Below are 25,224 nucleotides of genomic sequence, written 5' to 3' on the forward strand. Positions count from 1 at the left end.
TCGAGCAGGGTGGCAGTCCCAGCTATCAGCTGTTAGCCGCCGCAACGCCAACACGAATGAATCGTTTTTGCGGCAACGAGGAGAACTTGCAAAAAAGGCAAGAGGCAGCAAACTAACTTGCATTTGGCCAACAAACCAGGATGTCCGAAGACGACGAGGCGGGCGTCCATCGGCTGGAGGGCACCGATGGCCAGGAGTCACGCGGCGGCCTGGTAATACGGAAACCCAAGGACGCCGCCCAAACAAAAAGCAGCGGTGGATTCAAGGTGCCACAGGGATCACTATTGGGACTAGACAAATTGGCAGCTAAGCGTCGTGCCGAAAAGGAACGTTCGGAGCGTCTGATCTCCTTTCAGGACAACGAGTACGACGACACAGCCGGTGGAAGCTCTACGCCACAGCCAAACGTCTCCAGTTCCGGTTCTAGTGAGTTTGCCTTTAAAAAACCCGACACCAAGAGCTTCGAAAAGCTGCGCGGCCAGTTGCGCGAGCACAAGGACGAGACGCCGACGCACACTGGCGGTGTTTCCGTAAAGGCTCGCGAACGTCTACGTGAGCACATCCAACGGGACAAGGAGCGCGGACGACAGCCCATCTCCACCTCGACATCGGAGAGTAGGGACAAGGATCGCGATCGTGATTACGATCGGGATCGGCGCAGGGATCGAGACAGAGAGCGGGATCGAGACCGCGACAGGCGTCGCCAGAGGGACAGAGGAAGGGACCACGATCGTCATCGCAGCCGCGATCGGGACCGTGATCGTGATCGCTCCCTGTCCGAACGCAGTGTCCACACGCCGCGGGAGCCTGGAACACCAGGCAGCACCAGTAGCGGCGGTGTATCCAATAGCTCCTGGGACGATGAGGATGGCGAGGGCAGCCACCGCAAGTCAGACTGGGATATGCCCACGCCCAGGCGTCATGGAAGCCAGTCTCGTGATTGGTCAGTGAGAAGCGGTGGCAGTCGACGACATGGAAGGCAGGATGACTCGGCCCGTCCTACACCAGCGCATCGCTATAATCAGTGGGCCCACGACCGCAAACGCAGTGGTGCCACACCCTGGAACGAGGATCCAGAGTCGCTGGATCTCTGGGAGGAGGAGCAGCGTCGACTGGATCGCGAGTGGTACAACATAGACGAAGGCTACGACGATGAGAACAATCCGTTTGGCGGTGCCAACTCCGAATACTTCCGCAAGCGCGAGGAGCAGTTGGAGCAGAAGCGAACAAAGAGAATCAGCGCCCAGCAGCGGCAGAACAATCGAGACAACGAGCTATGGGAGCGAAACCGCATGCTAACCTCGGGCGTTGTCACGTCGATTAACGTAAATGACGATTTCGATGAGGAGGCCTTGGAGCGAGTCCATTTGCTGGTGCACCACATTATACCACCATTCCTTGACGGCCGAATTGTGTTCACCAAACAGCCGGAGCCGGTGGTGCCTGTTAAGGATCCAACTTCGGACATGGCATTGCTTGCACGAAAGGGCAGCGGCCTGGTTCGTACATATCGCGAGCAAAAGGAACGTCGCAAGGCTCAGAAGAAGCACTGGGAGCTGGGCGGCACTAAGCTGGGCAACATTATGGGTGTCCAAAGGCCGCAAGATGATGAGGATGCACGTTTCGACAAAGACAACGACACTGCCGACTATCGCAAGGACCAAAAGTTTGCAGACCATATGCGCGAGCAGGAGACGGGCGGCAAGAGTGATTTTTCACGCAAGAAGACCATTTCAGAGCAGCGTCGCTTCCTGCCCGTGTTTGCCTCGCGTCAAGAGTTGCTCAACGTGATCCGTGAGAACTCGGTAATCATTATTGTGGGCGAGACAGGCAGTGGAAAGACCACACAACTAACACAGTATCTACACGAGGATGGCTATAGCCAGCGTGGCATGATCGGCTGCACACAGCCCCGTCGAGTGGCTGCTATGTCGGTGGCCAAGCGAGTCTCCGACGAGATGGATACCCAACTGGGTACGCAAACATTTTTACATATTCTTAGTACTTTTTTATAATCCTAACCCTTCATATTATGCAGGTGAGGACGTGGGCTATGCTATTCGATTCGAGGACTGCACCTCAGAGCGCACGGTAATCAAATACATGACGGACGGTATCCTGCTACGAGAGAGTTTGCGAGATCCGGAACTGGATAGCTACTCGGCCATTATAATGGACGAAGCCCACGAGCGGTCCCTGTCCACGGACGTGCTGTTTGGATTACTGCGAGAGGTGAGTAGCCTGCTGTACATAGTCCACAATTGTCCTTTCCTTCACTCTGACGTTTTTGATCCCTAATTAGTTAATCCACCTTAAAAATTTTTAGTTTCAAGGGTTTTCCTTAGTTTTTATATCATAAAATTGATAATTCCCATAAAGAATTTAGTATTCTTTAGTTTTGTGATTTTTCTAATTAAATATTTGACTTGGGGTCAATTATTTCTCCTTTAACAAAATGCCGAAATGAATTGCAATCTGATATTTGACATTTATTTTATATTATCCAAAATCTGATTTCTTCATTTTCTGAGTAATTTTATAAACATTGCTTCACCGTTTAATTTGAAGTAAAACATTTAAAGCCCTTCATTTAATTTAAATACTTAAATATATACTTAATACATTTTATTATTTTGTTTCTATATGACAAGACACCCATTTTTTTTAAAAAAGATATAACACATATTCTGATAAGCCGAAAGGAACCAAGTTTAAAAAAAATTCTTCTTTTGTATGCAAAAGGCACATATTACTACTTATCTTCTTTCGAAATCGTTCCTTGATTTATTTTCTGGCTTAAGTTGACATTCGCTTATCTAAATAGCGAAAAAAAGAACACACTGCCCAGTTTGATAAAAGTTAAAAAAAAAAATGGGTCGGTTGAAATTAAACAATTCAATTATAATTGAAGGCGGTACCTTTATCTTTCTGATAATAAGAGGCATTCTATCGTTAGCAATGTCAAGGCTCGCGCACCCAAGTATCATTTAATAGTTCTGAATCGATCGATTTAATAGCTTGTTGAAGTAATAATATATAAAAAGGAAGTACTTAATACTTACCCGTTTTTTATTTCAAATTATTAGAATATCTCACCCAATCCAGTTAAATAGAAAAACATTTAACATTTGTGTTGTATTTGTTGGTAAACATTTAATAATAATATCAATATAAAGCATTTTACAAACGTTTCATATTCAAATTTTCTTCACATTGTCGAAATGTATATAAGACTACTATAAATATTTTATAAATTGCTTAAAAAAGACAAAACTTAAACAAAATAAGTAATAATGTATATAATATATCTTACGACCTAGCGTCCGTTTTATTTTTATTTTTGAAAGTTTTATAAATTTTTCTCTCTTTTTTTGTGTGTTGAATTTTTTTTTTATAACGTCCTTAGTTCGTCCAGCTTTTCTATGTACAAAAATATTGTCCGGCATTTTGTAAGATGCCATTTTTGTTTTAGATATTCCATTGTTTCTGCTGTCGTTTCCGTTTCCGTTTCCGTTCTAAGTCGTCTTTCAGTTAATGTCATTTATCGGTCATGTAAAGCTAAAGCTAAATACATAACGAAACATTTCGAATGTTTTTGATTGTTTTACAATTCTAAATTAATATTACTTTATATGCCTGCTACGTAGAGTTTTTTTTCGCTTGATTTCTTAGCAATTTTAAAGACCCATTTTGGGCATTATTACTTAATTACGCTTAAATAACAAAGAAAACAAAAAATGTTGCCTTGCAAATATCTATATGCTTGCCATTCACAATGTATAAATATATATATATATATATGCATGTATGTATGTATATATATATTTATAATAATGTATACGTAGTATTTAATCACATGAAAACAAAAAAAAAATTAATTAGGACGAAAAAAAACAAACAAATATTTAATAAGTCTTTTCGAATTTCACAGTGTTTGTGTGTGTTGTGTCTCTCTCTCTCGTTCATAGTGTCATATACACAATTGTAAATACAAAAGTATTTGATAAATTGTAGCTCCAGTTGCAACAGCTATACAATCATGGGCGGGAGTGTAGTTTATAGTTTGTAGTTTTTTCTTTGCTTTTTTCTTTTTTTTTTTCTTTGTGTGTGTGTGTGTGACGTATGATTTAGGCCATGTTTTCTTGCTTTGCTCCCTAGCTCTTACTTTAACTCTTTGATTTTTGTTTTTGTTTTTTTTTAATACTGCCAAAAAGTCCTCGCCCTCGTCCTCGCTCTAGCCCTCTCGGCCTGATCTAAATTTTCTTGGCTATCTTATTTTTTGCACTTAATACGTATATTTGCATTTGGTTTTTTTCCATTGCCCTTGGCGTTCTTAAGCCATAAATTATCTTATCATCCGAATTTACTTTAATACTTGTTTGCTATATAAAATCGTTCTCTGTGGCCTACACCATCAGCAGCACTTGGCAAGTTTTATATATATATATATCTATATATATATATATATATTGAATATAAAATGAAAAATGTAAAGAAGAGAGGGGGGTATGGATGGTGGTTTCTAGTTACTTTGAGTGGGAATAGGATTTTTGCCTATTATTGAGCACCAGCAACATGCCCGCATTCATGCCCACGCTGCCCCATTTCACGCACTCCGACATCTGCAATATAGATTCACTTTGTAAGACACTGAGTACAAACAGAAATACGTACGTCTCCAGGTTTTGCGATGATGAATTTGGCCGGAATGATATCCCGGAATATATATATATATATATATGCATATGTATGTACATAGACAAGTGCCGGAAGAAGAGTTTTAGAAGTAAATGGAGGAAGGGTCGAGGCGATCGGTAGAGCTCGATTTTCCGATCTTCATTTTCGCCATTTCATTTCTCGCCTTTTTCATACGCCTTCCGCCAGATTATCCATCAGAGTTAACCCATTACAATTGAGTGTGCCAAACACAGGGCATTTTATACTCTCACGTATGTAATTCAACGTATTTGGGCTTTGAAATCCGGAAAATCTAACTGAAAGTGGTTGAGAAAGAAAATCAAGGAAATATGTCTTGACGAAATCGAAAACCAAAAAAAAACAGGACCACGACTTTCGATTTTACATATTAACAACAATGGACAGAGTTTTGCAGTCTCACAGAATAAATAATAAATAATAATATTATGCAAATATAAATATATACAGCAAATAATACTTTCAGTACTGTAGAAAGATGATAGTTTACTCGGAAAATTGATGAGTGGGAAACTATGGATTGATGCATTTTAGAGTTTTTCTACTGGTTAAAAATCGTAGTAGGTTAGCATCTCTTTTTGGCAATCAATATTTATATATATAGATATATGTATATCTGAGCAAAGCAAGCATGATTCGGTAGTTGGATGAAAATGGTTATATATATATATAAATCAGTTAATAGGAGCCCTAGAAAAGTTAATGGTTCTTTTTTCCTAGTTTTCCTACGTTTTTAGTCCACTTTCTTCGTGCATGCAAAAGTTTTGAGTATATGATTTTGGTCAGTGTATGTTTTAGTGTTTTTTTTTTACATGGCTCTTCTCATAGGTTTTTCTTTTTGTGTTTTCTTTTGTTTTTGCTGCTGCAACTACAACAATCAATGCATGTGGCGGGTGGCGGGTAGAGCGGGTGGTGGGGGCTTGGGATCAGGAAAATGGGAGCAAAATTTTAGTTTTTGTGTCGGCGTTTCATTCGCTTTCTTTTTTGTTTTGTTTTTGTCTTTGCACAGAGCCTTTTGCTTTTGCATTTTTTTTTTTTTTTGCCCGCTGGCTTCGCTTATCAATTGATCAGGTGCAGCAGCACATGATTGGCACTCGTCGTTACCTGTCGCTTCCGCAGATCCTGCTGACGACTTCCATATCGACACCAGTAGACGAAATGCTTGTTGTTGTTCCAAAGACTCTGCTTGGCTTTGCGGGCCACAGACACCTGCGAGTAACAAGAAATTTTTATTGATGATAATTTACTATCTAAGAACTGATCGGAGAGTCCTTTAGCTTATCTACTAAGCAACTATTTTATAACATTTTCTTACCTGATTGCGAATGTCCTTTTCATTGTGTGGCACCTTCTCCTTGTCAGCGAAATTGTTAATGCGCAACTCCCATCCATGACTCCAAATATCGGCAAGTTGCATCTTGATTAGTTTGTATGTACCATTCTCTCGTATTTTCACAGAAAATATCTCAATGGTTTCGGGCTTGGGTTTATTGTCTGCAATTCAAATTCAATTTCAAAAATCAAATTAGTACATAAATTTCCATTAATATCTATTTACGAAATATTTGGTATCCAGATCTCCGCAAACAGGTGCATCCAAATGCAATGTGTACGTGCAAAAATGCAAATCACTTAATATTGATTTCAAATTCTGAGCAGATTGAAAGATTTTCCACAGATTCCCGAAGAATAATAATAAACTGTGAAGAACTAGTAGATGAAAGGTGGAATTTACTGAAAAAGTATCTATAAATCATAGGTTGACTAGATCTATAGGGTGACTTAAAATTTATTCCTCATATTACGTATACGTATTTTTTTTTTCGTCACACTTGACACCTTTCAAAAACTCCTCTTTTTTGGGGTTTCGAAGTGACATAATAATAATAATAACAGCGATCACAGGCAACCAGGATGATGATCATGAGTTGCTGCTTACTGTTGCTCGGAATTGTTGATTGCACAATTCGTTATAGCGTTTGTGAATTAACTGCCGTGCCATAATTAGCACTCCTTAGTATTTTACACTCAGCCGCCTCTGCTTCTTCCTGCTCTAATGGTATTTTTCTGATTTTAATATATGTTGACGTTCATTTGTTGCCATGTCTAACCAATTTGCAGGCATTTAAAAAAATTTCTTTTAAAGCATTTGGTGGGTGGTTGGGTGACTGACTGAATGAGTTGTTTGATTACTGTTTGTCTGTTATATATATATATATATACTATATATCACCTCGGACTCGTGGCAGTAATTTTGAAAGCGAATTCCCATTAACTCACTAATTAGATTCCATTAGAAACAGAAAGGCCTTTTTTGGCTTGAGTTTAAAATGCATTTGCAGTGAGCTCACTTTGATGATATTACAATTATTTCATTATTAAATGAAATTGTTTAATAATCTTTCTTTTATATAATTCACAAAATTATAGAGGATGAAACCTCCTTATTAAAGTTTCATAACAAAAAATGATCACTGTATACATTAGCGGAAAATCCTCTGTGTCACCTGAGCTATCAAACCGAAACCCCTTAATAAATTTATGGATTTAATGCATCTTTCCTTTTCTGTAATGCTTTCTAATGCAAGATAATCAATCAAAATTGATACTGCCCGTCAGATTCGAAAGGGGGGGAAGGGGATTGAAAGTGGGTTTGCCGTATATGTATGTACGTGTCATGGGGCCATTGTAAATATCGTTGATAAGCACGCATGCGCAGGGCCCAGCGATTTCCATTTCTTTGGCTCTTTGGGGACACATATACATATGTACATATACATATACTCGTACATAATATATATAGTAATCGGACAAGTGCATGGTATAATTTGCCTTAGGACAATAATCACTGGCCGGCCAAGTGCCATGGAAACCGATTAGCGCTAGAATGCAGCGTTTTATTGATTGAACTGGACTGCACTTAAGCCCTTTGGCCGCCCAGAAAAGCTCACATTATCACGAATATTTACATACATTACATACTTTCATATTTGTACATACAAATCGGGTGAAAATAATGACACTGGGCATTATCTTCAAGGTGAATCGATAGTTATTTCCCCTGGCAACTTGTTTTCCAATTATTCAGATTCGTCAGAACCATTATAATGGTATCAATCAGGTATGCCAATCCTTCATTGTCTTTTTTTTTTGTAGGAAAGGCATTGTTTTTTTTAGGTAATTTGGAGATAGATAGATAGATAAATGTTTGATAAAAACTTTCAAATTTCCAACATTAGATCATTAAAATGATGGACTGCTATTAGATTATATAAAAAAATTAAATAACGGAGCCATTTTTGTGACCTCCACTGTTTGCATATAGCAGTGCATCACATCGCACGTGTGGTGGGTTATTGGCCGGCTCACGAGATGCAACAGTCGTGTGGGTGTGGTGAGTGTGTAACTGAGCTACAAAATTCACCACTTGTCACCCAAGTCTTGTACACACACACACACACAGTAAAGACCCGGCCGCGCAACATAATCATAATCCTAATCTCGCTTCTTTTCAAGTTTTCTCTGTTGTTGTTTTAACTAGTTATCATTGTTGGTGGGTCTTTACCGTACAGTGAACTGTGCGTGACTTGGAGCACATGATGCAAAAGTCAGTCTCCAGTTTAGCTTTTGTTTGTTTTTCTTTTTGTTTATTGTTGACTCTTTTCTTTACTGTTTTTTTTTTTTCATTTTTGAATTTGTTTTTTTGGGTTTTTTGCTGGTTAAAAGTTTGGAATGTTCTAGAAACTGTCAACGCATCATTGTGAATGGCCTCTGCTGACGTAGACGTTGACTGCGCTGCAGGCGCTACACATGATAAGCTCAATGCTGTTGTTGTTGTTGCTGCTGCTGGATTCTCTTTCCGATTAGATAAAAGTACGGTACTATCGTATGGGTGTGTTTGTGCATGGTGTACGCCGTAGACAGTGCGCATGTGTGTGATGTTTGTTTATTGAATGACATTCTACAATTTCGACATTCACCCAAAAACCCACAGATTAGCTTAATGGCTCTCTGACGTCTGAAGTTTTGTGATTAATCATCAACTTAATAGTTTTGGCTAGGTATTCAGCAGTCTACTTGCAAGCTTCTTAAGAAGAAAGTACAGTGGAACCTTGGCAAGTTGAACTTTAATATGTTCTTTTTGTAAATAAACTGTTAAACTATTCAGCAAATGGCTAAATAAACTTACAAGACAAAAAACCCTAAAACTTAAAATAGAACAAGCAAACAAGAGCATTAGATTGGGAATTACCAAGTGACTGAAATTTGTGGTAGAACTTTTCAAGTAATTAAATGAAACCTTATAAAAGCTTCTAGGGGATTAACATTTTTGTTTTCTCCAACTTTCATATATACATACATATGTATGAACAAATTGTTTTGCATTGTCCAAAGCGCATTAGTCAATCTTAATAAAAGATAACAAACCACAAAAGTACTTCACAAAGAATTATTAAATCCCAGTAACATTTTCTGCATATAAAAATGCATGTGATCAAGATATCTAAACTACATATATTATATTTGCAAAATTTGCACATAATGATAAAGTATTAAGCAAAGTAATGCATTGTATTCGTATTTAGATAGTAGATAAGCCTTGCGGATTTCGTCAGACCACGTAAGCGTTTTACCCCTTTTTTAACTTATCTCGAAGAGAATCCCGCATTAACTTGCCCTTACCTCAACGTAAAACTTAAGACTACTGTCTTTAGAGTAATCACTCAAGTACAAAGATATCTTAATGAAGGTAAAAAAAAAATACAACATACACTGCAAAAAGATTGACGTCTTTTCCATGGGGTTTACTGTATTCTTTGCACTTCGCTTTCTGCACAGAATAAGAATCAATATGATATGATTATGGTCTGAAACATAATCATATTAACTCAAATTCTACCAAAAACACAACTGAATAACCAAACTAGCTAATTTTACCCTTTCATGATGATTCGTCATTATTTAAAGTGAGTCTCTAGTTCTTCCTTGAATTATTATAATATATTTATCGAAAAGATATATCTGCCGCTGAAATCCAATTGACCTGCGCATTTTGTTTGTAAATAAGTTATTTTTTATCAAATTAATAATTATTTGCTTATCAAAAAGATATGAGAAAAGTGAATATCCCATGACCTATTGGTGAATGTTTTTCTGAGTGTAGTTACTTATCGAAAAGGAAATGGGAAAATGTAAATACAGTCTTCCCCCCTTTTTATTTTTACATATTAAAACGCTAATTAATAGCTTTTGCTCTTATGCCCGTGTACCCTTGCCAATGCACTTACCTTTGGCCACCTTGCAGAGGACGATGCCATACCAGGAGGCGACTGGCGTCTCGTTCTCGTCCTGCGTCTCTAGGAAACTGCTGCCATTACGCGGGATAACCAGCCGCTGGGGGTGGGAATGGGATTGGTTTTGGTTCGATGGTTGATTCTTCGGTGGCTGTACAGTCAGTGGACATTCGAGTTCATCCAATTCATCAACATCGACATCGCCATCACCGGAGGCAGCTGCCGCAGCGGCTGCTGCAGCATTTGCTGCCGCTGCCTCGGCTGCGGCACTGCTGCGGATCTCGACCACGAAACCGCACTCGACGACGGCGCAAAAGATGCGCTGCTCCTCGGGCTTGAACCATTTGGATTCGCGCAGCTTTTGAACGGCCACACTGCTACCGAATGTGGCACCCACAGTGCCACCGCCGCCGACCTTTTGGTGGGTGTTGTTGTGGGCGCTGCCGGGTGGCAAGAGACGGTGGCCGCCGGTGGGATTCTGATGCTGCTGCAGTGGTGGTGGCCATGTGGAGGTGGGCGAACTGGGCGCCGATTGGGAGTAGCCAACACCGCCGGCAGGTGGCGCCGCTGCCACTGGTTGGTTATTGTGACCCTGCAGTGGCCACCATTTCAGTGAGCTAACGAAGCTGTTCGAACGGTTCATTGTAGGCGTAGACGTAGACGCTGTTGGTGGGCGTGGGCGCCCAACTTTCACTTGAAAAAAATTGAAATGCACTTTTCCGCGCGTTTTCCGCAAAAAATGTTCCTTTGAGTGCTGTTTTTTTTTAAGTTTTTGATTGTGTTTTTTTGTTTTGGTTTTGTTCCAAATTGCTCTGTTTATTTACGCTTCGATTCGCTTCTTTTTCTGGCTTTTATATTTCGGTTTCTGTTTCTTATTCAATTTGCCACACTGCACGAAGTTCGAGTTGTTTCGGTTTTGGTTTTTGGTTTCTGTTTCTGGCTTTTCGTGTTTTTCGCTGCTGCTTTTCAGGTATTTCGCCTTATCCGCTCGTTGGTTTGCTTTTTACAAATACAAATGTTTTCGGGCCAGTCGCTTTATATTGCTCTGCTCAGGCTCTGTCACGGCTCTGCCGACTGCACTCTCTCGTTTCGCTCAATCGTTCTCTCGTCATGTTAGCCTTAACCGAATGTTAACAGTTCGAGAGAGCGGCTTTTCCTATGTTGAATATCTTTGCAGCACAGTGGACTATGATTCTGTTGTGAAATCATTCAGCTACAAACGATATTAATAATTTTAAAAATTTGAAGCAAAGATAAAAACAAATTTGGTCCTGCAAACAGCAACCACGGTGAACCGTTCTTCACATAACAGTTCATACAAGAAGGCAAGGAAAGTATGAAATTCGTGTTTAAAACCCCACTCTTAATGTAAAAAATATTAATAAATTCAGATAGCTAGATAGATTCAAATTTCGTATTTAAAGGAAAAGATTTTATTCAAAAGTATTAATTTTTACAAGAAATGATAAACATCAAATATAACAAGTTAACAGAAGTAATAAAAATGTTAATCTAACATTGAGAAAACTTGAAAACCATACTCAACTCTTCTTATTTTAACCGCAATTGTATTATTTTTGCGGGATTTGTAAATAGTAAAATAACATTTCATGCAAATAGTTATTAAATTCGGACAGCCGAGATAGTTGGTCTAAAGATAAATAAACGGAGAGCGAACATTATTTATAACCGAAGCCGGTTTATTTCAGAGAGCGAGAGCAAAATCTCGTTTGGGGATTCTCTCGCCTTCGAATGGCTGTGGTGAATATGGCATTCCGCTATGCTGACTTCTCCACTCTTTTCGCACATGCACATCGCAATATTATTATCTTTATAATTATCTATTCTACGGTCATTAATCTCATATTTCGATCCTTGTAGGGATCATGGTAGTGTGACTACCATATCCCTTGTGATCCAACACCGTTTCGGTTGCGTACGATTTATGATATTAGTTTATGGCTATAGTTTTATAGTTTTTGTCAACGTCGCAGTTACTTGTCACGAACTCTGATTCTGGCACTCAATGAACCGATTAGGCCAATACGTCACACACCAGGTGAATTGATTGATGTGAGGTGGGGGTTTATTGCTTAATGGTTAATGGTCTGTTTTTCAACAGGGCAGATCCCAGGTCGCGGGCTCTTAACTGTGCCATGTGATCGAAGACAGTTGACACCCAAAAATTGAAAACTTGCAATTTTTTTTATTAACAAAATAAACTTTAAAAATACACCGGAAGAAATTCTAAACAGTCACCCTATCTAAATTTATACTTTTTTCGTTGTTTAATATCAAAAGTTTCAAGCTTTAATTTGATTTTCTTGGGAGACATCGCTGAGGCTGCCAAATAAAAGAACCGAGCGAAATAATTGATTAAAAAAAATTGCAAATTTCGGAGCACCTAAAAATAAAATTGCTCGCTTTGCAAATGGGAGCACGAATGATATTTGTATTTATAGAATATTTTTGGCTTTTGAATATTTTTAATACTGACATGCTTGCCTTAAATTGCTGTTCACGATACCCTTTTCTAGAATTTGGAAATGTATTTAATAATTTTTGAGTTTGTAAATAGGGGGAAGCCCATTACTTACCCTCTTTATGCCTTTAGAAACCAGCAAAATCATGCATGTTGGTGAGCTTTTATGCCTTCCAAGTTATCTTGTTTTTCCGTCTATTTGTAATATCAAACAATGCAGCAGTGCATCATTACAGGCTAATCGCATTATCCGATGGCCAAAGACCTTATGCCCCGCACCAACTATCAGGGCCCTTAAGTAGTACAACTACTATACAAAAGAGAAAATGTGGAATTTTCATACCCATTATTAGTAGATTAATAGGGGTATATTGTATTTGAGTGATCTTATGGTACTATATACTTAATACGCCTTAAAGTTGGCTAGCTGCTTTTAAAAAGGGTTATTTGAGTGGAAGATATCAATTTTAATATATCAACAGACTCATTTATCAAGTTCCCTCATTGTTTTCTCTCAGTGTACTACAACCATTTCCACCGCTACAAAACGCTGCATCCCATGGATCGATATAGCAAATGACGCGAGGGTGGGGAAACTTGTGGGGGGGAAAACGACGAGCTCGAAACTTTTCGTAGTGACGTAGTCTTCAAGTTTGATTTCTCGAGAGTGCGTGTTTTTTTTTATATTTTTTTTTTCTTTCTTTATTTTTCTTTTTCTCATAGAGTGCGTTGTTGTGCGTGTGTGCGTTGTCACGTATGTACATGGTACGTCGGCATCGGTTCCATTTGGCTTTTGGGTTCCGAGGGGACGACAGAGCACTCGGCGGCAGCTAAACTAATTTGACCCATTGCCGCTGCTGCCAAAAGCTTTAAACTGGGCCAAAACCGCCAGCTGAGGCAACAGAAAATAGGAAGAGAAGGGAGAGAAGAATCTTTCGGGTCAGCTCTTTTTCATAGCTTTTTGGGGCACGGGTTTGCTGTCGTGTTTATGTACCATTTTTATTCAACCTTCTTGCTTGTACATGGTAAATATGGCAAGTAGATGTTAATTATATTAAAACTTCAATGATGATGTGCATTACAAACCCCACTATTATTAATCATTTCTAAATTATAATTTTGTAAACTTAACCTATTTATCAGTGGTTGATATGCAACTGACTTATTATTCCTGCCAAACAAACAACTTTCAATGATTTGAGTGATAATAGGTAATTTTATACTTGCTAAAAATATGAAAGGAATCTGTTCTAAGTTTAGCACAGCTATCTTTGAAATGTTTGCCAAAGAACTTATCATTCGTTGTTATTTAATCTTTATGGAAGTAGTTTGAGGTATGATGTTTTACTACATCATTGATAAAACTATGAATGAACACTATATATATCTCTTCTTTAAGTTCTAAAGCTTTTCTTGAACTTAATTCTTACGGATATCTTATGGATATTTTATGATCTTAAAGATACAAAATTATTTTATCATTATTTTTTATTGTGATTTAATATTAATATTATCCTTATTGTAGATTAGAAATTACACATTTAAGGGCATTATATGTTCGACTTCTACAAATTAGTGTTATTTTTCGTGTCTTGTTTTCGTTTCAAGTTTTTCATTTACTCTTTTTACAGTCGCCGTCTCGCTGCTGTCAGCTAAAAATAGATTTTGCAACTCGCTGTTTTTGTTGTTGATTGTTTGCTGTTGTTGCTTTTGTTGTTGTTGATTTTTCTCCATATCTATTTATAGTTATAACCTTGGCTGTCGTCGGAAAACGTCGTCGAGAATCGGAAATGGGCAGTATAGGGGCTATAGGTGGGGTGGTAGGCTGGGCAGGTGGAATGGCTGGAGCAGAGAGTCCACATTGCCATTGTCTATTGACGAGATGTTCTGAGCGTCTAATTAGCGAAGCCGGTCCAGCACAACCTCCCCCCTCTGGCCCACTAGTCAAACATATCTATAGTTGTGGTCAAGAAAATAGGACTAAATAGTGGATGAATATTAAATTGGAACTTTATAGCCGTATTTTTCAAACTTTAAATGGGATAAGCTGTCCATTATCATGTACTTTGTTGACTAAGATAAAGGCTTAGCTTTTGGCTTGATTAAGTGTACCAAAACCGACACCCATTATAAGTATTAGCATATTCATTATAGATCAAACAAATATTTACCCATTAATTAATTCATAAAATTCTTAAAACTATCGAAGTGCTATTATTCTGCCCGCAGTTGTGGACATTCCCCTTCCAACCACCTGCAGTTTGTCTAATTGCAGTGCAATTTGCTTATATTTATGTACCTTGCCGTCGTGTTCTGTTATTCTTGTTGCAAATTGCGCAATCAAATTGAAAGCGTTGCACGTTGGAATCTCTACACATGTGTGTGTAGGTCAGTGCCTCAAGAGAAGAAGCTATTTTTGCCCCCAAAAAAACATCTTCAATTTGAAACTAAAATAAGTATGAAATTTAGCAGAAGAATATTTTTGTTTTAAATGGATAGTTAAGCTTAAAGAGTGATACTTTAGACTTAGGTTATCTTTTTTAAAGTGTATCTTAAACACTCATACTCGAAGTTTAAGTACCAGTCTGATAAGATTGCCCTAAGTTGGTTATATCGGGAAAATTGGCATATTTTCTTGCCGTGTCACGAACAACGATAATATTTTTTAAAATATATTTACATATATATATGAAAGAGTATTCAAACGACGTCACGTTTTCCTCTTTGTCATGTGAATATTTACCCATACTGTCTCTAATTTAAGAACTTTTGTGTGCTGGTTTTAGGATTTCGAGTACTTACTTTGAGTATTATGTACTTGTACTAAGTACGTTTTGATAAGATAAAACTACGCTGACATAGCATTATTTTGATTGAGAATTTTCCAAATGTTCAAAAATCGAAAATTTAAAGAGTATTTATATGTCTACTTGTAGAATGGCTTTATATTTATCATACATAGTTGCGCTTTTATTTTTCTTGCCCTGGCATGCGGTCGGAAAATAAGAGAACAAGAAATGGCCACCTGAGCTGACTGAACCGAGAACCACCTGTATTTGTTTACCTTTGTTGGGCTCTCGTTGTCAGTGCAAATGCACGGCGGCTTCCGAATCGGGTTGCATAAGTAATTAAACAAAATACAAAAAGAAATAATAATGAATGGAAATCGAATAATTAAAACTGTCATTATACGCTTAGTAAGAGCTTAGCCCAATGACAAATGGAATCCGTGTACGTGCGCCAATCTATCCATCTACTTGGGAATCCATTTGCTTATTCAGCCAAACTCGCATATCTATCTATCTATCTATCTATCTACTATGTATCTAAATTTATATATATATATATATCTATGTATCTACATTTATTTGCATGTGGAGTATCTGTGGCAACGAAACTCGTTTCGTTTCGTTTCGTTTGGGGACTTAAAGGCTTCGTTTTGCGCATTTTGCCGGCAAATGCCTTTGCAATCTGGTAATATCCAGACTTTCCGTTCCAGTCAGAACCTCAGACATCCGTTTTGATATGCTACATTTTATACCCTATTTTATTCTATTTTAGTATTAGTACACATTCTTTTGTATTGAATGGTTTGACTACACAGAAGAAACTCATGTCGTTAAAAAACTTTAACTTCTATTTGAAATTCCAAATCAGTAGATAATATCCAATGAAATATCTTAAAAGGAAATTGTATGGACATTATAATGGGCATTATAAAATATAAATTTGGAATATGTAAACTTTAGATACAAATTGGATGTGAAATACCTTTCTTAAGGTAGTTAAACTCTTTCATTGATAAATTTTCCAAACTTGTTAGACCTTTTTCCCCTGTGTGTGTCGCTGTTAGGTGGTTTTTCATGGATGATTGGCCGTTTGGCTGTCACTTTCAGGGAGCGACAATACAAAGTTCAAACCAGCGACCCTCCAACAGATAAAAATGCATATATATATATAGTATATATGTATCTTAGGGGAAAACATAACCAGGAGGTGACAAGAGAACCGGAGGATGAGGATAAAGCTACGGGCGAACACTTTCAATTGAGTGCCTGTCTGGTTGTGTTCTGTCAACGTGAACAACAACAGCATTCACAATGCCCCAGGTCAAAGCTCAAAAGCTTATTTGATAACAAAAAAAAAAATATACTGGAATTCCTCTAAAAGACATTAACAAACAAACAATAAGTAAAGTGAAAGTGTTTATCAGAGAGGAGCAAGGAGATTTAGACTTATAATGTGCAAAAACCAGTACAGCTATAAACTATAAACTAAACCATAGCTAGAAATCCTTCATTTTCGAATGAGTACTTTACTTGAAAGAGTAATTAATTCACTTTATATTGTACATTTCGTACATAATTTGGGACTCGTATACTTTACCCCAGGGAAAACCGATAGAATGGCACATGATCCCAGGCCACTTGTGGATCTAAATTGGTATTACGGGATTTGGGGCTACAAAGTTGAAGCCACCGCCCCTATTACCAGCTTCCCACTCGGTCCATCATTTGACGGCGCGTTTTTTTCTTCTTCTTTATTTTTTTTTTTTTTTGATGGCTATTTTCAGAAATTTTATGGCCATGCAAACGAGACACGAGCACAAAAACAAAAAGCAAAAATGAAATAAAAGACAATTCAGACGGATAAATGAAAATATGCTAAAAAGAGTTGTCGATCAATTTGTGTTTTTGTTTTCGGTTATTTTAACAGCCGCCGGCGAGAAAGATCCGCTTCCTGGTGAAACGGAAGGGGCAGAGGTGGGAATTTATGAGGGGGGAGCTTTCGAATGGCGGAAGGACCTGGCAAACAGCTGTTTCAAGACTCCATTGAATTTGATTACACTGATAAAAAATATGTTTAAAATAATAATTATTATTATTATTATTTTATTTCCGTGTGGTAGATATTTTACCAAGTTCTTATCTTGTAGATAATATTGTTATATTTAAAATTTGCTAAATTATTCAATTAAGTTGATCTTTTTCTAAAGTGTAGCTTTAATTTGCCGGCTGCTTTTTGCTCTCTCTCTCTGTCATTCGCTGTCTTATGCCCGTTCGCTTGGAAACTCTGACTCTCTTCTCCGGTAATCTGTCGTTCTCTCGCTGGTTACAGTGTATTCACCTTCGGCATCTGTAAATTGAAGAAAAGTTTGTTTATTTTATGCTCTTGTGTCTTTGTTGTTTTGCGATGTCTAGTGCCAAAAACAAAAAAAAAAAAAACCGAAAACAAAAATGCAAATTCGTGACTGTTTTGATATTTATTCATTGAAATGTGTTGACTTGCAAATCGGAACTTCTGGCAGTTTTTGAATATTCGTCTTTTGTTTTTTGCTGTTTTTATTTAATTGCGAATTTTTGCTTGTTTTGTTTACATCGTGCGCTTCGCTCGGTTTATTTGTTTTGCTCGTAGTTTTTTTTTTTTGCTTTTGCCAAAAAAAAAAAACAACAACCATAAAATGCTCTCTACTACGTCACACAGATACACTCATACACACGTGCGAAGTGTTGTTGTCGCCACACCTCCAAAAGACAGGAACAACAATAACAAGCCAAAAACTCACCACACTGCAAAAATCTTTGCTCTCTTTTTCTCGCTGGTTTTGTCCCATCTCGGTTTCTCTTCCTCTGTAAATTTTCTTAGCCAGAAGGACTAATTCACTCCCCCTTTCTCGCCTCTTTTTCCACCAATTTTTTATCGTCGCCCACTTTCCCAGTTTCCATTTTTTTTTTTCATTATTGTTCGCTCTTAAAATCTGTCATCCTTTATTGCTTTTTTAGCCGACTTTTCTAACACGATTTTTACAACTCAAACAGATTGCAATATGCAAATACATATACATTTTATATATATTTTTTTAGATTTTTAAAGACCATAAAAGTTAAAACTTAAATGATTTTTCGACTTAAAGTTGTGTAACGTTTGCAGTTAAACATTGTTTTTCCTTGTAAGAAAAAATTATGAAAATCGGTCTTAAATATATGCAAATTCAGAGATTGTACAACACAATCCGTAGGGAATATACATATATATTTTGAAGTATCGCCGGGATCAGTGGAATTGAGGTTCATCAGACTCGCATAACTCACATACCACCACCCACTACCCACCTCCCACCATATTGCAATGCTCAAAATCTCATCCAGCAACCTCGAGCAAAACGTTTTTGCCTCAATGCAAATGCTCGGTAAATTGCATTTGAGGCATTTTTAATCACCGACATACAAACTCTCGTATACTTGTAATTTATATCGATATATATATATCTATACAGTATATATATTTTCCACGCATAGGGAGATATATGTATATACACACGATTTTGTTGGCGCCAGGAAAACGTTTGCCTGAATCTCGACAAGGTTGATGAGTTGGTTTTTGGGGGTTAGTGCCGGGTCTTCTGTGAGGCCAAATAGTGGAAATAATAATCAGTTATATCAAAACTAATTAATCGGATTCTACGAGGTATAGAGTAGATCGTTTTTAAAAATCTAATATATAGGAAATGCCTGATTAAATCGATAGATATTATCGAAATCAATTCACTTTCCACAATATATTTAAAGTGATAACTCAAGAATGCTATGATTTAATATATAGATTAAAGATCATATCATATATTTGTGATCTTATGTTTATGCTCCCTAGATACTTGTTTACGTTTCGATGTTCTTGTGGATGCAAATGGATTGTTGTCATCGTGAAACTTTTTGGCAACGTGCCTTTGAAAAATAAAATCAAATTTATTTCATTTAAATTCGTGGCATTTTTTGATTGGCAAAAGTGCATGCAATTTCCTGCTCAATATCACACAAGTGAATATATTTACCATATATTTGTATATTTTCAATCCCCATATTGATGTGTTATTTGCTTTTGTTTTTTAATACATATATTGTTGTTGAGGGGTTCTGTTTTCATGTTGATTAAATGACAATCGAGAGAGTGTTTAAGGGCATTATCTGCTCGAATTATATTTCGTTTTTCCTCGCCAAGCTTCCTGTTTCTATAATAAGATCATGTGCAAAATGATCTGGAATTGCAAATTTTTATATTTACACATTCCCATCGATTGATATAAAACTCTAAAAGGGAACAAAAAATATTAAAAAAAAAAAGTGCATTTGTTTATTTGAATAGAAAGCCAAGAAACTGAACCTAGAGTGGTCTTATCGCGGATCTAAATTTGTCCAAACCAACACTAATGCCAAAACAAATATAAGTAGGGTGGCGCTCTAGCTGATATTATTTTATGACTTCAATCGAATTAGTTCCCAGTATCAGTACATTGTGCTACTCATGCAGATATATAGAATAAAGCTCGTGATCTTAGTCAGCCGGTGATTAGTCACGGCCGATGCGCCTGATGAAATAATACCGATGCCAAAAGACCGATCCGTAAACCCCTTTTTCATCTGTTATTAAACTCAAAAGAAACGGAAAGTTCCCTCGGTCTACGTGCATCGTATTTTATATTATTTGCACTCCTATCAGCTGGCCTAAATCGCATATTCATAATGTATATACACATTTATAGCTACCTAACTTGGTTGAATATTTTACAATGTTTCTTTATTTTTAAACCTGATTAGCGGGTGGGTTCGTAAAACACATGACCACAGAGACGTTAGTTTAATCAACGACCTTGAGATAGTGATTGGGAAGTGAGATAAAAGTCTATAAAAGAATGTCGTCCGGAAATTAGGACTTTTAGATAGTGGAATTCGCAAACTGCAGTTAAATGCTATTGTACATTTATTAATTACCTTGCACTCTAAGCAAGAAATCTTTTGAAAAAAGTATAAAGTAAAGTTAAAAGGAATATAAATGAAATTATCTTAAGGTTCTAATCTATCTGATATCCTTAAATAAGTTATGTACCTTGCATATCACTAAATACCCATTGTACTGGTTATCTCATTATGATATTGCGATTATTTTATGATGTTTTACATATATTGGCGATAAGCTTACATGTACGTAAGCATTTTATTTTTATCGGTTATCGAACTGTGACTATCGTAATTACCGTTAACGCCTGCCTGATGTCATCTGCATAGATAATAAAAGCGATGAACGATTACATTAGCTTTACCTTCTATCCAGATATCTCTCTCTCTCTTCGACGTGTATTTGTATATCACCCATCCGCCAGCATCATAAATACTTATTGCACCCACAGAACGAACCACACACTCTGTCTATACGTATGGAACGTGGAATGTATGCAAGTAGATAAGCTGCATAATAAACCGCATTACGAGTGGGTTGCAAAATTGTGGACCTGCGGGTGATTGAATGGGGGGTGGAAGGTATGTGGTGTAGCTCTTCTAATGCGCAGTTTGCTTGGCATCAGCTTGGTTGGAATTGGATTTTGGATTGGATTGTAATCGGCATGGCATTAGGTTACGGATATTGGGTGAGGTCAGATGAAGCAAAGTGGTTAGACCGTTTCATTCGAAAAACGATTGAGATTGCTTGAACTTTATAGTGGAATGAATATGCTGGTATTTGTCGAGAGTATCCTTGGGTTCATGCTTTATTCAGATCAGGATTTATTCTAAATACTTCAATATTTGCCTAAAACTGTTATTTTAATAAGCATATAATCAACATCTATCATATAAAAGAAAATCTCCAAAGCTCAAATTTAAAACCGATTCGCTTGGGTTTCTTTAAAAGTGCCTACGTGTGTGTCAGCACGTCCGCCTTGAACTCACCTCACCCCATCTTTAGCCCTCTCGAAATCGAAAACCAAACGCACGAACAAGGAAATTCACCATGAGTGCTGAACCCGAAGTCTATAAGCCCGAACCATCTCGTTGGCTCTCTTTGTTTCTGTTTTATCCTTTTTTGGTGTGGTGAGTTCGCTCACTCGTGATGTTGTCACATCCTCTTGCTTGGTCGTGGAGGCAGGACTCGCCGAACGAATTTACGAGAACAACTAGACGAATCTCGAGGATTTCGTATCCAGCATTTGTAAAGTAAAGGGGGATATTATTTTTTATTTATAAATATCTAATACTGAAAAATGAAACTTGTACTAAACACTTTTTAAAAGATTTCTGAATGAATGAAGATGTAAACCAGAAATTTATATATATAATTGATTAATGTATAATTTTCAGTTCCAATTTTTTAAGAATCCACTGCAACTGTTAACATTTTGAATATTTGTATATATTATATATACATATATTGTTTTTCCTTCACCTAATAAGCTAACCTAATCAATCCCTGGGTAACTTCTAGCCGAAATTATTACATTTCATAGAGCGCCTTGCCAGGGAGACGCCTTGACCCACTGCAGGGTCAACGACAGCAAAGCAAAGCTGGCCCGGATGTGGGTCACATTTGTAACTGTTAGCCGTGCTTTATGAACCCCACTGCTCCATTACAAAAACCCCATGCGGAGAGTACAGCTATAACCCCTTCCATTTGTTATGTTTTCCCTTAGAATCTTAATATAAATAGGTTTTAAACTTTAAAGTTATTGAAGTACTAAGGAATTATGACATTTCCTTTCAGATTGTGGCCCGACGACATGACCTAAAGCTGATCGTGACCTCCGCCACAATGGACTCCAGCAAGTTTGCAACCTTCTTTGGCAACGTACCCACATTTACCATACCGGGACGTACATTTCCCGTGGACGTGATGTTCAGTAAGAACACCTGCGAGGATTATGTGGAATCGGCAGTGAAACAGGCGCTGCAGGTTCATCTCACGCCCAACGAGGGCGATATGCTTATCTTTATGCCTGGCCAGGAGGACATTGAGGTGACGTGCGAGGTTCTCGAAGAGCGGCTGGCTGAGATCGATAATGCACCGCAGTTGAGTATCCTGCCCATCTATTCCCAACTGCCATCGGATCTACAGGCAAAGATCTTTCAGAAATCTGGCGATGGGGTGCGCAAGTGCGTTGTGGCCACGAATATTGCGGAAACATCGCTCACAGTCGACGGCATTATCTACGTAATCGATTCTGGCTACTGCAAGCTAAAGGTTTACAACCCTCGCATCGGTATGGATGCCCTTCAGATCTATCCCATTTCGCAGGCTAATGCTAATCAGAGGAGCGGTCGAGCGGGACGTACAGGTCCCGGCCAGGCATTCCGGCTGTACACGCAGCGCCAGTACAAGGACGAACTGCTAGCCCTTACAGTGCCCGAAATTCAGCGCACAAATCTGGCCAACACAGTGTTGCTTCTAAAGTCACTGGGTGTCGTCGATCTATTGCAGTTCCACTTTATGGACCCGCCGCCCCAGGACAACATTTTGAACTCGCTGTACCAACTGTGGATCCTTGGGGCCCTTGACCACACGGGCGCTCTTACCACTCTTGGACGTCAGATGGCCGAGTTCCCGCTCGATCCGCCTCAGTGCCAGATGCTGATCGTCGCTTGTCGCATTGGATGCAGTGCCGAGGTGCTGATTATAGTTTCCATGTTGTCCGTGCCCTCGATCTTCTACCGACCGAAGGGTCGCGAGGAAGAGGCTGATGGCGTTCGAGAGAAGTTCCAAGTGCCCGAATCCGATCATTTAACCTACCTCAATGTGTATCAGCAGTGGCGCCAAAATAAGTAAGTCAACGAACAGACGCTAAACTTAGACAGAAATAATTAATCTTATCATCCGCCCACAGTTATAGTTCGTCTTGGTGCAATGAACACTTTATCCACATCAAGGCGATGCGAAAGGTTCGTGAGGTGCGGCAGCAGCTGAAGGACATAATGACGCAGCAGAACCTAAATGTAAAGAGCTGTGGCACCGACTGGGACATCGTGCGCAAGTGCATCTGCTCGGCGTACTTCTATCAGGCGGCAAGGCTCAAGGGTATAGGGGAGTATGTTAATTTGCGTACGGGTATGCCTTGTCACTTGCACCCCACGTCCGCACTATATGGTCTGGGCACCACGCCCGATTATGTAGTCTATCATGAGCTGATTATGACTGCCAAGGAGTATATGCAGTGCGCCACGGCGGTCGATGGCTATTGGCTCGCCGAGCTGGGTCCCATGTTCTTCTCCGTCAAGGAGTCCGGTCGTAGCGGTAGGGAGAAGAAAAAACAGGCCGCTGAACATCTCAAGGAGATGGAGGAGCAGATGTTAAAAGCACAGCACGAGATGGAAGAACGCAAGCAGCAGGCGGCCGAGAGAGAGGAGCAGTTAGCCGCCAAGCAGGAGATTGCCACACCGGGAAATGCCACGCCCCGTCGCACGCCCGCCAGGATTGGCCTTTGAGCAGCTCCCAGAGATCTTGGACCCAAAGAGATCTCTGTGAAAAGCGTTCGATCTATTCATATATGTATGTAAGTTTCACATGTTTTTTTTCTATACCCTAATAAAGAATCATTGTAAACTGGAGACAGAGAAGGGCCATGAAGCCTGCTAGTCGATGATGTATGGATCGATTCTCCACAAAGATGCACTCGTTGTCCTCCAGTCGATGGGTCGCACTGCAGGAGCACTCACCCCAATTACAGACCATCGCAGGGGGCTGCGTTACATTTGTTTGCTCCAAAAACTGCATCCGGCATTCACCATCGTGTCGACAGAGTGCTCCAAAAGGAATGATTGGTTCACAAATGATTCGTTCCCGTTGATTGGCATCTACTTCTTCCTCATCCTTGGCCACTTCATTGGCTACCCTTTTGGGGTAGTGGGATGTGCGGCACTCACATAAATGATCCCGGCACTGGCCATCGGCACCCAGAGTTACCTTGCACGGGGAACTGTGTTCGCAGCTGTCACCGTAAGCCGATCCCGAGATGCACTTGGTCATATTGTGGTTGTGAACGAAATTCTTGGCACAGCCGCACTTCTTCACATTGGTCAGGCAAATTGAGGCTCCACAGCTGCCACAATCTTTGTCTTGAAGGCAGCTTGATTCTAAAAGAAGTAGAAATGGGTTTTCAGATACTACATTGGGGATCTAATATTTCCCATAATGTACTCACGTAATACAGCCAGGCATTGGCCCTCGTGGGGTTCAAAGTGATTGGGACAGACGCACTGGCCACCGGTGCAGGAGCTAAAGCGGTCCGCCAGCTGGCACTGCCGATGGAGCTCACAAAAACCGCCCAAGTGGACTACCTCTGGCAGGCAGCGTCTGTGGTCACCGCTGGGAACATAACCCTTAGCACAAAGGCACTGTTCCCACCGGGAATGACACGCTGCATTGGGCATGGGGCAGGGGCAGGAACCTCCAATAAAGTTGGTCAACTTCTTCTCCAGCGGCGAACAGGGCACCCGCTCACCGGAACCACGTGCCGTGCAGGCGCATACCGTATCCAGGCAGCGACCCCGTTCGAATTGCGCGCACTGTGCATCAGAGCTGCAGGACAACTCCAGCAAATCCTCTGCCCTGACAGTTGCCAAAAGCCCAGCCAGCAGTAGAAGGACCAACCTGTGCACCAGATACATTTTAATCCACTTTAGTTGATGCACGTTGCCCGACCAGCAAACCGTAACTTAACGACCGTTAGAAAGCTCAGCTCAAGAAACAGTTGATCGATTCCAGGGCGATCTGTGCTGCCATTTTGCCATATTTTACGATACCTTTATTAATGCAAAAAGTTCCTCGCATTCCAAAATGCCTACTATTTATACTGATGTCCTTATAAATTACTATAACGAATTAATTTCAGGTCCAACCATTTTACTATTAATTACGTTTTTATCAGAATGAAATATTTGTAAATTCAAATAATTTAATTTTTTTTAATTT

The 25,224-nt window shown here is 39.2% G+C and overlaps 3 protein-coding genes across 5 annotated transcripts; 1 reads left to right on the forward strand and 2 right to left on the reverse strand.

Annotated features, from left to right (window-relative positions):
* The first annotated feature begins 29 nt into the window (after window positions 1–29).
* On the forward strand, window positions 30–23,861 carry LOC108102925 (pre-mRNA-splicing factor ATP-dependent RNA helicase PRP16). Of its 2 annotated transcripts, XM_017208182.1 has the most exons (4): window positions 30–1,974; window positions 2,039–2,232; window positions 22,024–23,078; window positions 23,141–23,861. In XM_017208182.1, exons 1-4 carry the CDS (start codon window positions 141–143, stop codon window positions 23,736–23,738), a joined length of 3,681 nt encoding a protein of 1,226 aa, XP_017063671.1. In that variant the 5' UTR covers window positions 30–140; the 3' UTR covers window positions 23,739–23,861. The 2 variants fall into 2 exon arrangements, with proteins under 2 accessions (XP_017063671.1, XP_017063672.1); XM_017208183.1 differs by lacking the exons at window positions 30–1,974; window positions 2,039–2,232 and adding an exon at window positions 21,429–21,479.
* On the reverse strand, window positions 3,128–11,210 carry LOC108102931. 2 transcript variants are annotated; one of them, XM_017208191.2, is made up of 4 exons: window positions 10,005–11,210; window positions 6,032–6,210; window positions 5,821–5,925; window positions 3,128–4,622 (listed from the first exon to the last, which is right to left on the reverse strand). In XM_017208191.2, the coding sequence occupies exons 1-4, from the start codon at window positions 10,651–10,653 to the stop codon at window positions 4,527–4,529; spliced, it is 1,029 nt and encodes a 342-aa protein (XP_017063680.1). In that variant the 5' UTR covers window positions 10,654–11,210; the 3' UTR covers window positions 3,128–4,526. The 2 variants fall into 2 exon arrangements, with proteins under 2 accessions (XP_017063680.1, XP_017063681.1); XM_017208192.2 differs by having other exon boundaries at window positions 3,128–4,994; window positions 10,005–11,207.
* LOC108102932 (multiple epidermal growth factor-like domains protein 10) lies at window positions 23,772–25,000 on the reverse strand. Its single transcript, XM_017208193.2, has 2 exons — window positions 24,455–25,000; window positions 23,772–24,386 (listed from the first exon to the last, which is right to left on the reverse strand). The coding sequence occupies exons 1-2, from the start codon at window positions 24,918–24,920 to the stop codon at window positions 23,836–23,838; spliced, it is 1,017 nt and encodes a 338-aa protein (XP_017063682.1). The 5' UTR covers window positions 24,921–25,000; the 3' UTR covers window positions 23,772–23,835.
* Between the last annotated feature and the right edge of the window lie 224 nt (window positions 25,001–25,224).

Source organism: Drosophila eugracilis, unplaced genomic scaffold (genome assembly GCF_018153835.1).
Source record: "Drosophila eugracilis isolate 14026-0451.02 unplaced genomic scaffold, ASM1815383v1 contig_124, whole genome shotgun sequence".
Taxonomy (NCBI): domain Eukaryota; kingdom Metazoa; phylum Arthropoda; class Insecta; order Diptera; family Drosophilidae; genus Drosophila; species Drosophila eugracilis.